At 55.5% G+C, this 14,704-nt stretch overlaps 2 protein-coding genes across 24 annotated transcripts in view; one reads left to right on the forward strand and one right to left on the reverse strand.

Annotated features, from left to right (window-relative positions):
* The window catches only part of PTPN1 (protein tyrosine phosphatase non-receptor type 1), an 81,851-nt gene extending 79,105 nt beyond the window's left edge, over positions 1–2,746 (forward strand). The window contains exon 10 of the mRNA XM_085002835.1: positions 1,312–2,746. Within this exon, the coding sequence (XP_084858961.1) occupies positions 1,312–1,386 (75 nt within the window). The 3' untranslated portion in view covers positions 1,387–2,746. The remainder of the gene's footprint in view (positions 1–1,311) is intronic.
* Positions 1–14,704, reverse strand: part of RIPOR3 (RIPOR family member 3) — a 74,520-nt gene that overhangs the window by 8,146 nt on the left and 51,670 nt on the right. For 10 of the 23 annotated variants that reach the window (XR_014832510.1, XR_014832511.1, XR_014832512.1 and 7 more), the window contains 12 exons: positions 11,867–12,013; positions 9,722–9,800; positions 8,948–8,971; positions 8,581–8,634; positions 7,823–7,972; positions 7,593–7,656; positions 7,210–7,253; positions 6,896–7,021; positions 6,670–6,815; positions 5,201–5,330; positions 3,179–3,751; positions 111–241 (listed from right to left, as the gene is read on the reverse strand). Coding sequence is in view for 17 of the 23 variants with exons in the window: in XM_085004168.1 (XP_084860294.1) it covers positions 111–241; positions 3,179–3,751; positions 5,201–5,330; positions 6,670–6,815; positions 6,896–7,021; positions 7,210–7,253; positions 7,593–7,656; positions 7,823–7,972; positions 8,581–8,634; positions 8,948–8,971; positions 9,722–9,800; positions 11,867–12,013 (1,668 nt within the window). In the remaining 6 variants the exon portion in view is untranslated. Of the gene's footprint in view, positions 1–110; positions 242–3,178; positions 3,752–5,200; positions 5,331–6,669; positions 6,816–6,895; positions 7,022–7,209; positions 7,254–7,592; positions 7,657–7,822; positions 7,973–8,580; positions 8,635–8,947; positions 9,046–9,721; positions 9,801–11,866; positions 12,014–14,704 lie in introns of all 23 variants that reach the window. The other 13 variants (XR_014832513.1, XM_085004170.1, XM_021077862.2 and 10 more) reach the window with 3 other exon arrangements.

Below are 14,704 nucleotides of genomic sequence, written 5' to 3' on the forward strand. Positions count from 1 at the left end.
TCCGCTCAGTGGTCCCTGAGGACCTGTTCTGTGCCAGGCAGGGTCTGGGCCATGGGAGACACTGGCTCTGGGGCTGGTCAGCAGATCGGTGCTAGGCAGGGTGCACTCACCGGGGGCCCTGGGAGCCCCCAAACAGGGCCAGCTCATGCGGGGCCATGTGAGCGTTGAGGAAGGAGAAGCTCTGCAGGATGCACTCCATCAGGCTCTCTGCAGAGGCATGCTCTAGGCGGGCTCCGTGGGGCTGTGGATGGAAGGACGGACAAGCAGCCAGACCTCAGGGCAGCCTGGCCACCCACCCAGCACAGCAACGCTGGCGGTGTCCCAGTCACTGTCCCTAGTGGGTCTGCCCTCCCCCAAGTCAGGAATGGGCCGGGGGGTGTGTCCCCAGGGTCCTTCCCAAATGGCCTGTGACAAGGTCTGACGCTACAGCTGGAAGGAGATGGATCTGAAAAACCTCAGGGCTCACAAATGCCCACAGGGACAGGGCAAATGACAGGAGGAGGCTCGCGCCCGGGGTTGCCAGATCATTCAGCATTATACACAAAACTGGAAATCTAGATTTTTTTTGTCGGGCGCTGCCCAGTTTTTAACTATCAACAACTAATTCCAAATTATTTTTAAAATATGTCCTCGGTTGAGCCAAGTAACTCCTCAGGAGGCTCCAAGGCTGCAGGGCGAGCCTCTGGATTCCAGGTGCTCTTCTCCCAGGGAGACGTGGAAGGAGAGGAGTCTGGAGGCAGCCCCCATGGAGGGCGCGGTGGGGGTTCAAATCATCGGAGCCTCCTGGGGGCAGGTCCCACGGTGGTGGGACCCCGAGGCTGATGCCCATCCCCAGGGGCCTTGTCTCACACAAAGTGCACCCAAGGCACAGCCTGAGCAGATGCTGCCCTCTGAGCCAGAACTGGGCTCCTGAAAGTTGACCCAAAGAGAAAACCTTGAGCAGCAAGAGAACAAGGCTAGTTGCAGAATTTCCTTGCCTGATAGGAAAAAAAAAGTGCGTGCACACACACACACACACACACACATGTATACACACAGAGTGGGTTCTTGTTATTCACAGGAGTTGTGATGTTCAAAGTCACCATGACCACTGGATTTGAGTCCCATGGGAAATGATAAGGCCGTGAGCCTCTGGTCACACATTTTCATCAACCCGTCAATATGTGGCCTTGTTTTACGTGTGTCTATTTAAAGCCATCTTATTTAATATAGACACTGCATTGTTGATGTGTCAACACCGAACTCAAGGTCAACGGCATTTTAACTCACGTCTAAACAAGGCTTATCTAACACACGTGTTTTCTCTACAAGGCTCATCAGGAACACTGGCCAGCACCTGAGCCCAGCACTTGGGGGCTGTTTCAAACAGCCTCATCATCAAAATAAGTACCAAAATGTGGAAAACATAGCACTAAATAGATGAAGAAAAGGACACCTGGTAAAATATGAGCTGAGACAAGAAAGAAGAAAGAAGAGGCCTTCATTCAGCTTCAACTGGGAACGTGCACATCAGGTGACACCAGTTTTTTGCCCCCCTACAGAAGCCCCCGAATGACCATGCAAGCATCAGCAGCAGGTTTCAGCGAGTAGGTGAATTCACAAAAGCAGGATCCGTGGCTAGTGAGAATCAACTGTGTATATATATTTATATGCACCTGTATATAATTAAATCCTCATATATACACATACATAGATATATTTATGCACATATACATGTGTATAATTTCTCTTGAAAAAGTCGAACTATTAAGACCATAGCCTATAATCATTTTTATTGTTTTAATTTGGTTTGTCCCCTAAAATTTCCTCAAAGCTGTGTTAAATTACTGTCTTATTGTGGTTATTTTATGATGTTGATGTAAAGTGTGTATAATTTTTCAAAGTACAGGTTTGTTGCAGAAGCTGCATGCGTGCCAACTCAGACAGTTCTACATAAAAAGGCTGCTAGGAATTACAGAAAAGGTGACGTTACTTCATAAATTTTTTTCCTGAAATTTTCTGGCAGGTCTTTTTTAAGACCATAGCAGCGGTAAACAGCAAACATGTTTTTAAAGTTACTGGAGGAGTTCCCGTCGCGGCGCAGTGGTTAACAAATCCAACTAGGAACCATGAGGTTGCAAGTTCGGTCCCTGGCCTTGCTCAATGGGTTAAGGATCCGGAGTTGCCGTGAGCTGTGGTGTAGGTTGCAGATGCGGCTCGGATCCCACGTTGCTGTGGCTGTAGTGTAGGCGGGCAGCTTGAGCTCAACCCCAAGCCAGAAAACTTCCATATGCCACACCTGCGGCCCTAAAAAGCCAAAAACAAAACAAAACAAAAACTCTATGCTGAACTGTAATGTTGTGGGGGGAAGGGGGAAGTTAGTGATTAAACAGCCAAATCTAATTTTTGAAGCCAACAGTTAGACTATTTCGGTGCCAGTGTGTATCCTACACAATAGATAGTGGTTTCATAAGCTTATTACTGTACAAGAGGGTGCTGGTATCTTATTTTATGTACATCTAAATTTATGTAAACCAGGCATGTCCGCTGTAGCTCAGCGGAATTGGCGGCATCTTGGAAGCTCCGGGATGCTGGTTAAATCCCTGGCCTGGCACCGTGGGGTTAAGGAGCTAACGTTGCCACAGCTGTGGCTTAGGTCGAAACTGCAGCTCGGATCTGATCCCTGGCCCGGGAACTCCATATGCTGTGGGGAGGGCAAAAAAAAAAAAAAAAAAAAAAAAAAGTAAATTTATGTAAACTAAAAAAATAGAATAATCTGCCTAGGCCAGCTCCTCTGAATATCCAAGAACAGCCCCTGGCGTGGGCCCTGTCAAAGTTTCAGTGTCAGGTGTGTGGCCGTGAGGGGCCTTCACAGTACCAGCTCTGACCCTGAGACTGCCCCAAATTGAGGATTCTAATGCTGAGCCACAGCCCCACCGGCCAGGGTCAGAAGAGGGGAGATGTGGCTGGGTTGTGGCCCAGCATGGTGCAAGTTATGCCCTCTGAGCCCGGACTTCCTCTTTATAATCCTCCTCCCAGCCTGGTGACGGGCACTGTTATACCCATTTGGCAGATAAGCAAACTGAGGCCACAGGGGTGAGGCCAGGATGCTGGCCTAGGCTGGCTGCCCCTCAGGGCCCACTCCCAGTTGTTACATTATCGCAAAGCAGGGCTTCTGCCCAGCAAAGAGTGCCCATACCTTCAGCCGGTCCCTGAAGCTGAGGACCTGGTACTCCAGCTCCCGGAGCTGGGGTGGGGCAGGGTCCGTGGACCTCAGTAAATCCAGGACCTCCTGCAGGGGCCTCTCAAGGGGCACCCTGAGCCCGTCCACTCCATCCTGGGTGTCTCCTTCAACATGGCCTTCCTGACTCCCCGGAACCCTGTGGTTGTCGAAGGGGGAGCCCCGTGGCAGGTCGGGACTTTCTACTCCCAAATTTCTCCAGCCAGGCTGCTCCACAAATGAGCCTCCCACCAGGTGGAACATCTCTGGCAGGAGACCCAAGGGTGGGGGGTCCTCCTGGGCCTCTTCCTCAATGGAGGTGTTCGGGCCGACGGCCAAGGGCAGAAAGCCCACGTCTGAGGTGGACGCCGATGTGCTGGTCTCAGTGTCTCGGGGGTCCTCGGAGCTGAAGGAGTCCATCTCAGGCAGCTCCTGACTCCGACTCCGCACGCCAGGGCCCTGAAGGTCACTGTCGGTTAGGCAGCTGAGGATGGAGGTGGCCCTCGGCCTGTCCAGCAGCAAGGCCTGCTGTGCTGGCTGCTGCAGGACAGACTGGAGAGGGGGATACAGGACTGGCCTCACCGGCTGCACCAGGAACCACAGCCAGGCCCCAGGGGCTTCCCCCCACAGACCCTGGCTCCACACACCCACGTTCTCAGATGACTGAGGTCCACCACGGTGACTGCCACCCGGAAGTGCTGATAAGCACCTGGAACCTCTCTGCCCTTCTCCCTCATCACCTCTCCTTCCCAGCCCCACCCTATTCCAGGGGCCTCCAAGTCAGACCTCATAGACCCCTCACCACACCTCCCTGAGGGTGGCACTGTTCTAACCTCAGAGAAACCGGGCACTGGCGCATCCTTAGGCCACACAGGCAGGGATCAAAGTTAGAGACTCTTAATCCAGGCTTTTAATCCACAAACCCTGGGCCCCTCTGCTCTACCCTTCCCTTCCCCCATCAACCAGGCCAGTGATAATGGGGGCTGCTCCTACGGCACCGTCTGTTTTTGCCAGGTATTCTTGTAAGCGCTCCTCATTTTCTGCCTCATTTAACCCTCACCATCAGGGCGCTACTGTTATCTTCACTTCTCTGAAATTGAAGTCAAGAGAGACTGAGTGACGTGCCCAAGGTCACACAGCAGGTGAAAGGCATAGACAGAATTTGAACCCTGGGCCGTCTGGCTCTAGAATCCATGCTCTTCACCATAGATGATTTTTTTTAACCAAAGTACACTGGGATCACCATGGCCAGACAAGTTTCCTCCGACAGCACAAGCTGCCAAGCTTATACAAAGCCGCCCACCTCTGGGCCAGCTCATTGAGCCTCATGGGGACACCTGCTTTGAGAAGATACTTGAACACGTGTAGGATGCCATGTGTACCAGGTTATTCACTGCCCGGTTGTTGGTAACAGCAAAAAAACTGAAACAACTTCAGTATCTTGTTAAATAAAGGACCATTTTTGGCCAAACGTGGAATGCTGCATGGTGCAAACGAAGAAGCGCTCTGGGAACGACAGAGAACAGACTCCAGAGCATTCGGTTAAAGGCCGGAGGAGTTGCATCTGCTCCCAGAAGCACAGAGCATCTCTGGAGGAATATGGAGGAAGGTGACAACTGTAGTTGGTGCTAAGGAGGGGCTCCAGGTCCCTGGAGGTCACAGGAAAGAGGTATTTTACTATACATGATGTCAAGGTATTACCTACTGGAAACATACTTTAAAGTGTAAGACAAATTGGAGGCCAAGGCCATGGCTGGGATGGTAGAACCATCCAGAAAACCCCATCCCAGGCATCAAGGAGAACTTGCTGAGTCCAGAACCAAGTCCAGAGGCCCTGGGATGGAGGGGCTGGTATTGAGAAAGAAAAAGTACAGAAAAACACCCAGGGTAACCCCAAAACGAGGGAGGCTGAGCCCAAAGCTTGCTACATCTGAAGGTGCCAGGCTGCTCAGCCCCCATCCCAGCGTGACACGGCATCCCTGCCCTGTGAGGCTCACTCACCAGGTAGTATCTCTCCCGGAAGCTGGGGGTGCTCGGGGGTGTCCAGCTGTACAAAGAGCCCTTCCTGCTGCCCATGGAGAACTTGCCTGTGGGGCTGGGCGACACCAGGAAGCTCTCGGTATCAAACGGGCTGGAGGAGAGCAGAGGCCAGGTGTCATCTATGGCTGGAGGACATTGGAGCACAGACAGGATCCAGGGAACTTAAGAGGAGATGGAGCTCGGGGAGAGGCAGGTGCTGCCTAGGGACTCCAGGGCCCCATCCTCAGCCCTCATGGAAACATCTCAGATGCACACCGCCCTTAGTGGACCAGTGGTGGACACCCAGTTCTGCCATCTTCTGGGTAAACCACATCACCACCCTCCTCAGAGTCGTCGTCGGTCAGGGGTGCCGGTCATATCACAGGGGAGGCTGCAGACGCATGGTGAAGTAACAGCAAGTGGGGCTTCCTCCTGGCCCTCACCAAGCCTGACCTCGGAGCAGGCAGGTCTGGGTCCACCCTCCTTGCCTCGTGGAAACCTGCTGGCTTGTTTGCACATAGGCCTGGCTGACAGCATCTGGGGCCTAGCCAGTCAGGAGGGCCTGAGGCTCAGAGGCACTGCCTGGAAACACTCCTGCCTGCCCAGGATGCCTAGGTCCTTGGACTTGCCCAGCCTAGGACTGCATGGTGCTGCGCCACCCCGCCCGCTACACTCGAGAGGTGTGCTCAGACCCAGTAGATGGAGGAGGACCCTGAAACTGGGTGTCGGAATTCACCCTGCTCACTGGGGAGAGAGCAGCACCCTAGTGACCCGGGCTCAGACTCCACCCCAGGGAGAAAGGAGACACTGGCCCCAACTGGTCAGGACAAGCACCAGAGCAGAGAAGTGCATCTCAGCCCCTTTGCTCCTGCAACACCTGCCCTGGGGAATAAGGAGAAGGGAATTCCCTCGAAACACTTGGGGAAAAGAAGAAAGTTCTGCTACCAAAAAGCAAAACCTGTGGAACCCACCAGCAATCACTGAAATGTGAAGCTCAGTGGAGAGCCCAAAGTGTCACACCCCCATCCATGGGGCTTAAGTGGCCCCAGGGGGACTTAAGGTGACCACTCAGCTCTATATCTGATGGGTGGCAGGGGTCAGCAGGGAAGGAGGTAGTGGGAGCAGTCAGACAAGTCCTCCTGGGCAGAGGCCAACCTCTCCTGGGAACCCAGCCCAGGAAGCTGCTGTCAAGGGTCCTGGCCAGCCCAGGGCTCTTATAGCCACTCCTTCAAAACTGAGAAGAGAATTAAAACTCAGCACTGCAGAGAAGGGTCTGGGCCCCAGCAGGTCTGGGGACAGGACAAGGTCAGGGCTGCCCAAGGGTGGAGGCCAGGGAGCGGCTAGGCCACCAGGGGGAGCCAGTGAGGCCCCACCGCTCATCCTTGGGTGGGAGTTTGGGGTTGGCTCCCCTGCCCCCGACAGAAAGGAAGCAGCTACCCCGGCTGACTCACTTCCACAGCACCTCCAGCTGTAACTTGATGGTGCCCAGCTCTGTGATGTCCACCACGATGACCTGCGGCCGGGTGGTGAAGAAGTCGGTGATGTCACAAGTCACTGCGCCAACCGCCAGCGAGCTCAGGCCCCGAAGCTCTGTCACCTGAGAAGGTGAGGACTTGTGGGTGGTATCAGGATGGAGCCCCTGGCGCCCAGGCCCCGCCGCCCGTAGGCACCACCCACCTTGATCTCAAAGTTCTCATGCAAGGTGGGGATGAAGGCCTTCTCCTCCTCGTCCCAGGTCTGGCTGTCGTCAGACTCGATCCGCCCCCTCAGCTTCCAGCGCTGGCGGCCCAGGCGCAGGAGCACCTGTGAGCCAGGCCCAAGAAGGGAGGAGTGAGCCGCTCCAATGGAGATCTCACCTGCCTAGGGGCCTCCCCGCCAGCCGGCTGGGGGTGGGGACAGAGACCCAGCTGGGACGCTGGTTCCCAGCAGCTCTCAGCCCCCAAAGGCCCAGGGGGAGTCGTCGGGGGAATGATCCCAGAGGGTGGCCATACCTCATACTGGTCTCCGGGACAGAGGCGAGCGTAGCCCACCAAGCCTGAAACACAGAGACAGGCTAATGTCTTCTCCACCCTCCTCTGTCTTGCCCCGTGGGTCACAGAGCCTCACATGGGAGCCCCCCACCACGTGTGGGTATCAGCTTCAGGGAGGGCTAAGGCATCGTGATGACAGTGACCAGGCCTGGGCCCTCACTTTCAACTCAGGGAACAGGACTTGCCCAAGGTCACAAGTCACAGGAGTGGAAACCAAGGCTGGACCTGGAGCCCAGGGATGCTGACCAACCCCTCACCCTCAGCACAGACCCAAGGCCCACAAGAGGACCTGATGCGCCACCCGAACTGGCCTCGGCCCGCCCACTTTCAGCCCTGTTCCGTACCTTTCATCCTGACGTGGAACTCGCCCAGGTGAACCTCCAGGGCCCCCTCAATGAGCCACATGTCCTGCAAAGCCCCACACAAGGTGGCTCACGGCCGGCCCGCGGGCTTGGCCACCAGGGCCGCACTGACTCTGCCAGAGGCCCCAGGGCAGAGAGAGACGCTCCCCTGGGGCCCAGGGAGCCCCCAAGAGAGGGCCCGACCCTCGAAGCGCCCGCCCACCGCCGCCCACCTCGGTGCACTCCTGCAGGCTGCGGCCCAGCTCTTGCAGGCTCTCTCGGGAGGCGCGGCTCGGCGGGCACCTGGAGAAGGCCCGCTGCATGTTGGACGCGCCATCGCGCAGGCGGCACTGGATGCAGTAGCCTTCGTAGAGCTCGTCCACCTGCGGGGCACAAGGCCGGGGGGCGGGGCCCCGACCTGCCTGTCACTCCGCCCTGAGCCGCTGACCCCACCCCAGCCCCTGCACTACTGTAGGGGCAGCGCCGGGCGCTTGCTGGGGAGAATGGGAGCCCGCGGGGGCAGCGGCCGCGTCGGTCTCATCCGCTCTGCCTCCTCAGCACCTGGCGGCGGCTGGCACGCAGCTTGTGCACAAGAAAAACTAACTGGACGGGTGAGTGCAACGCTTCCCCTCTCCCTGCCGTTGTGAAACTGGGGTGGTGGGTTTGTGATATTCTCTCCACCCACTGGGCTCCTGGGGTTGTAGAATGAGGTCACGGAAAAGTCTGCGGGATATTAAACGTAAGGGACTTGCTGTGTGACCTTGGACCAATCCTTGGCCCTCTCTGAGCCTCTGTTCTCCCATCTGTACAATCAGGTGATTGGACTCAGCGTTCCCAGCCTCCTTATCCCCACCTCAGGGCACAGCCCCTGCAGTCTCGGCTCTTCCTGGGCTTTCTCCAGCCACCTGGCACCCGTTAACCCAGCACAGGCTCAACAAGCTGAGCGACTGAGCCAGCCCCACCCTGGGACACCCCCGGGGGCCAGGCTGACCTTGCTGATGTGAAACTCCATCTTCCGAATATGCCTTTCCACAGAGCGTGTTTGCTTCTCCCAGAAAAAGTGAAGATGTTTTAAAAGTAGCCTGGACCACCCCCCGAGCACCCCTGCCCCTCTCATCCCCCAGCCCCTGCCATCCTCCGCCAGGTCCTGACACAGAGCTGGGCTCGAAGCCCATCACCATCCCCGAGGAAGGCTCATCACTGAGCCTCAGTTTCCCCATTTGTAAAGCAGGAAGGAAACCCAAGGAGTCCTCCCGGAGGATGGCTGGGAGGATGGAAAGCGGGCAAAGACGCGGTTCTCATCCAGCCAGGCCCAGCCACGGCCCACCTTGCTTACCACATGCAGAAGTTTCCCTCACCTTGTCCAGGTCGTAGTAGAAAGCCTGGGGGGTAGGGGGAGAGCAGGCGTCAGGGCTCCAGCTCCTCCAAGACCCAGGAGGCTACATCCCAGGGGCACCTGAGCTCAGAGGACAAAAAGCCAGTTGCCACTCCATCCTCTGAGGCCCACAGTCAGCAAGCTGTGGTCCAGGCCGAGGAGAAAAGGCGACTGGACACATGGGCTTTGGCTGAGGCAGCTCTAGGCCTGACTCTGCTTCCCAGCTGTGTGTCCCAGGCAAGTTACTCAACCTCTCTGAGCCTCCATTTCCTTACGTACCCCATAGCGTTGTTGTGAAGAGTTAAGGACAGTATAGACACTCGACAAGAGGAGGACCATGGTGGTTTGATTAAAGGGTGACTTCAGCCAAGACCAGAGGAACCGAGAGTAGGGAGAGGCGGTGGCGACACCCAGGAGTTCAGCCTAAGGAAACTGCAAAGCCAGACTGCTCCACAGTGAGGCCGATGAAAAGAATATATTGTCGGGCTGGGAGACTCTCTATAAAGGGCTAGACAGTAAGTTTTTCAGGCTTTGCAGGCCAGGTGGTTTCTGCCATTGGAGCATGAAAGCAGCCACAGACAATATGTGATTGATGGGTGTGGCTATGTTCAGAATAACTTTTATTTCCAACAGGCCCTGCTTTGCCCGTGTGGGTTAGAGTCAGTCTATCTGAGCAAGGGCAAGGGGGTGAAGGAGGGTCGGACTTTGAACCGGGGCCAAGGTTGCTCAGCTGGGAAGGGCCGGGGAGGGGTCTCACCAGCCTGGAATTCCTGCGGGTGTCCTTGTGGCGTCCTGACAGGTAGTCTAGCTCAGCCTGCTGGATGCACAGATACTCCCTGTGAGCAGGACAAGGAAAAGGGGTTTGAAAGGGAACAGAGAGGAAAAGAAATGATGAGCAGTGTTCCGGGGCAGAGGCAGCCACAGCCCTGGCAGCGGAGCGGTAGTGCTTCTCAGCAGGCTTGGGGGCCAGAGGGCAGAGCAGCCCACCACCCGGGGGCCTGGGCCCGGCTCGCTCAGCCTCCAGATCCCACACACCGAGGTCTGTGTGCCCAACGTGGGGCAAAACGGGGACTCTTAGGTAATTCCCCAAAGAGCCCTGCAAAGAGCATCTACTGTTAGTACAGCTTTTTTGGGTTGGGCAAACTGACCGTCAAGCACGGGGTCACACGGCACAGGGTCACATGGCAGGGAAGAGGCCAAACCCAGGTCTGAAACAGGCAGCGGCCTCCAGAGGCCAAGATCGTCATCCCCGGCCACAGGGAGGTCAGTACGAGCACGCCTCCCCCGCGGACAAAGACAGGCTGTCCTGCTATCTGGAGGCCTGGGACCAGATGGAGGCCCAGAGAGCACAGGAAAAGCCGTGGGCCCAAGGGGACTTTTCATGTTGTGATTTCCAACCCAAGGGACTCAGACACAAAACTCCAGGTCTAAACTTGAGAGGGAGGCTGGGGGCCACATCCTGCACCATCATAGATTTGCTGATTCACCCCAGGAAGGCGACTTGCCCTCTCTGGGCCCACTTCTACCACCTTCTGGCAGTCACAGCGCCCTCAGGGGTTGGGCTCCGCAGGACGAAGGGGATGCCATTGACTCCAGACAAGTCCCAAGCGTTCAGTCCTCACAGAATCACCAGAAGCTGTCTGGATGAGGAGCACGTGGAGACAGGCCTCCAGCCCCTGGGCACCTCCCACCCCGGCCCCTCTCAGCACCAGTGCTGGGGGCACTGTGAGAGGAGGGCAAGGGATATCCCCTGTGTGGGAGCCAGGCCCCAGCATGGTGGGGAGGTGATGTTTACCCAGAGCCTAGGGCACAGCGAGGCAGACGGCCATGGCCCTGCAGCCCCACACCCTACTCCCTGGCTGTGGGATCCTGGACAAGCCGCTTCTCATCTTTGGGACTCAGTTTCCTTGCCTGGAGAGGGTGGCTGAGAGTCTCCCATGGCCTTCCTTAGGGCCATGATGCCGGTGGAGCACCAAACAGCTTGGAACTGCTGCTCTTGTTATTATGATGATTAATTAGTGAGGCGGAGGGCAGGGCAGGGATCCCAGGAAGAGAGACAGCATTCGGTTCAGCACAGGCACACGACAGACTGGAGTTGGGCATGGGGGCCGCAGCCTCCAACTCTCCACTGCCCAGGAGCTATCTAGTAGGAGCCAGGGCACAGGCACGTGAAGAAGATGGTCTAGGGAGTGAACAGTGAAGTTCTAGAAAGATCAAAGGTCCATAGGGAGCCACAGGAGGACTTCAGCAGAGGAGGGAGTAGCAGGATGGAGAAGGGGGTGGGGGCAGTGCTGTGACAGTGGCAGGAGGCTGCCGCAAACAGACCAGGAAAGAGAGGAAGGGGCCTGAGTTAGTGGTCAGGGGAGCAGGAGAGAGGGTGGAGTGAGAAACGCTGAAGGGGAACTACTGATAGGTTTGGGGGGGTTCCACCCAAGCTCCCACCTCAGGGCCTTTGCCTGTGCTGTTCCCTCTGCCTGAGGTGCTTGTCCCCCAGCATGATGGCTCCTCCTCTGACCATTCAGGCCTCCAAAACCATCAGGACCTCCTCAGTGGGCCGCCCTGTGTGACAGGCTCTCTACATGCTGTCCCCAGGGCTTGCAGAAGCTACAGTATTGATCATGTTACTTCTTTATCTCCCCCCTGCTCCCCCTGCTGCCCCGCACAGTGAGCCCCATAAGACCAGGCTCCTCCTGCCACATTCACTGCATCCCTAGTGCCCAAGGACAGGGCTGAGCATGTGGCTGCATCCAGGACATGCTGGTTGACTAAACAAATTACCAGGAGCTCCCTCTGTGGCCTCCTATAGGCAAGAGCCACCCGCATTCCCCAGGAAGAGGCAAGAGGAACAAGCAGGCAAGGCCAAAGGATGCACTTGTTAAAGGCAACAAATAGCCGTCCTTACTTGAGGCCTCTCTTCAGTGCTTCGAAGATCTTCTTCACTTGCTGTGGCTTGGGGTCCAAGCAGACAGACCCCTTTCCCAGCGTGCCATACATCTTGGAGGATTTCGCAGGCATTCGAGGCCTCACTGAGTTCCTGTGGGTGGACTTTCTGTGAGAAAGGATGACAGGGTCAGAGTAGGGGTCTGGACAAAGCACTTCTCAGGGACAGGCACTTTGGGAACAGTGGCCACAGTTCCAAGCACTCAGGAGACCTGGCTGAGTCCCACCCCACTGCCACCAAGCTGCGTGGTCTTGGGAAAGTTGCCAAGTCTCCCTGGGCCACAGTTTCCTCATCGGTAAAATGAGGGCTTAGATTTGAGGATTAAAAGAATAATAACACTAACCTGATGTAAGACCTTAATTTACAGGGAAAAATACAATCAAGCGGCCCGAATGCCAAGGCTGTCTGTGCTCTTCAACAAGCTCTGTCTGTGCAGGCAAAGCAACATGGGATGCCAAATCATAGTCCTGTGGGTACTCGTGGGTCGGGTACCTGTTGCCTTTGCCTGTCCAGCATCCATTTCCCTCCTTCTGTTAATAGCACCTCAGTGTTCCTCTGGGTCATCTCCCCAACCCTGTTCCTTATACATTTGGTTTGGAGGAAGGTGGCCTGACAAATCACACACACACACGGAGAAACACATGCACATGCAGATGCATACACACATGCATTCATGGGCCTTCTGAGGCAAACCTATGTCCCAGACCTGGATTAGTCAACATATTCCTCTCCCTCCTCCACCTTCTCCCCCGCGCACCTCCTCTTCCCCAGACGTGCTGAGGAGCCAGCTTCAGCCATGTGCACGGGGGTTCCCCATGGGGATGGCTGAGCAGCAAGAGAGAAGGAAGAAGCCCTGCACAGTCTAAGGAGCAGAGCACCCATGAGCGCTACACTGTAATGAGAAAGAGGGAGGAATAACCGGTCTTATTTAAGCCCCTATTTTTTTCTTTTCTTTTCTTTTTTTTTTTGTCAAAGCAACTTCACTTCGGAGTTCCCATCATGGTGTAGCGGAAACGAATCTGACTAGGAACCATGGGGTTGCAGGTTCGATCCCTGGCCTCAATCAGTGGGTTAAGGATCCAGCATTGCCGTGAGCTGTGGTTTAGGTCTCAGACGCAGCTTGGATCCCGCGTTGCTATGGCTGTGGTGTAGGCTGGCAGCTGTAGCCCCGATTTGACCCCTAGCCTGGGAACTTCCATATGCTGCAAATGAGGCTCTGAAAAGCAAAAGCAAAAAAAAAAAAAAAAAAAAAGCAGCTTCAATCCTATACTCATACACTACCAAGCATCAGCTTTCTCATCTGTAAAATGGGGAAACAAAAGAACCTAAGTCAGAGGGTGGCGCTAAGAATTCTATTAGATACCAGGTCAAGCATTTGGCACAATGGGGGCACTTTGTAGGTGCTTAATAAATACCTGTTATTGTTAAAATAATCATATCCTGTTGGTATCTTTCCCTGTACCATAGCCTGGAAAAGAGTAAGTGCTGGGTAAATACCGAGCTAAACTGAAAGAAGGAAATACAGCGCGTCAAGGGAGATCATGGGATCCGAGATGCTAGACTGGACCTTGAAGGAAGAGCAGGACAAAAGGTATCTCAAAGAAGGGTTCCAGGCCAGGGGATGCAGAGTGAGCAAGGATGGGGAGGACAAGCTGGGAGAGTCCTGTGCCATGGGGGTGGGTGGATGGCATGGGCAAGGCTTGACCAAAGCAGAGTGGGAAGACAATGGAGAGGCTGTTTGGGGACCCTGGGGTGGGTAGGGGGAGGAGAGGGCAGGTCCCAGTGGAATTCCAGCTTCAAAGACCTTGACAATGACCAAGATCGCCACAGAGCAGAGAAATGAAACTGCAGCCACAGCTATTGGGCTCCTGGATTCACCAACACCATCCAGCCGGAGGGCCCTGGGGAGCTTAACGATAATAAGCAGCAGTAGAAGCCATGTGCAGCCTCTACTGCTGCCTGGCGCATGCTAAGAGCTTTATATAAACAGCGACTTTCACAGCCATCCTAAGAGGCAGTAGTATTTTTAGCCACGTTGCAAGATAGGGAAACTGAGGCTCAGATAAGTCACTTGCCCCAGATCATGTAGGCAGCAGAGCTGGGACCCCAACTCTTATCTCAGCAGGTCCTCGGCCTGGAGTCTCAACCACTGGCTGGGAGCAGGGCACAGGATCCCCTCACAGTCCCCAGAACCATCTGGAGGACTTGTTAGACTCAGACTGCTGACCCCGTCTCTGGACCTCCTCCCGACCAAAGATTCAGGTTCAACAGGTCTGTGTGGGGCCTGAGAACCTGCATTTTTTCTCTTTCTTTCTCTCTCTCTTTTTTTTTTTAGGGCCGCACCTGCGGCATATGGAAGTTTACAGGCTAGGGGTTGAATTGGAGAGGAGCTGCAGCTGCCAGCCTACACCATAGCCACAGCAACATGGGATCCTTAACCCAGTGAGTGAGGCCAGGGATCGAACCTGCATCCTCATAGATACTGGCTGAGTTTGTTACCACTGAGCCATGACAGGAACTCCCTGCATTTTTAACGTGTTCCCAGGCACTGCCGATGCTGGTCCCTCAGCCACAGGAGGGGGACCACTTTCTCAGGGGAATCACCATTTCTCCTTCCCTCCGGAGACGTCCTCCTGCTAGAAACCCAGCTCTGAGTCTCCCTGGGTGCCCTGTGGGGTTTAAAATCAAGGACACAGGCTCATTATTCAGTCAAGCACTCAGAGTGGGGCTTCCTCCGAGTGAGGTGCTGTGATGGGGGCCAAGTGGCCAGAGTTCTACCCTCAAGGGCTCACAGGCCAT

This window comes from Sus scrofa, chromosome 17 (assembly GCF_054392235.1).
Source record: "Sus scrofa isolate SSC_HxYL_T2T_F1_AM1 chromosome 17, Sscrofa_HxYL_maternal_Yorkshire_Landrace_v2.0, whole genome shotgun sequence".
NCBI lineage: Eukaryota > Metazoa > Chordata > Mammalia > Artiodactyla > Suidae > Sus > Sus scrofa.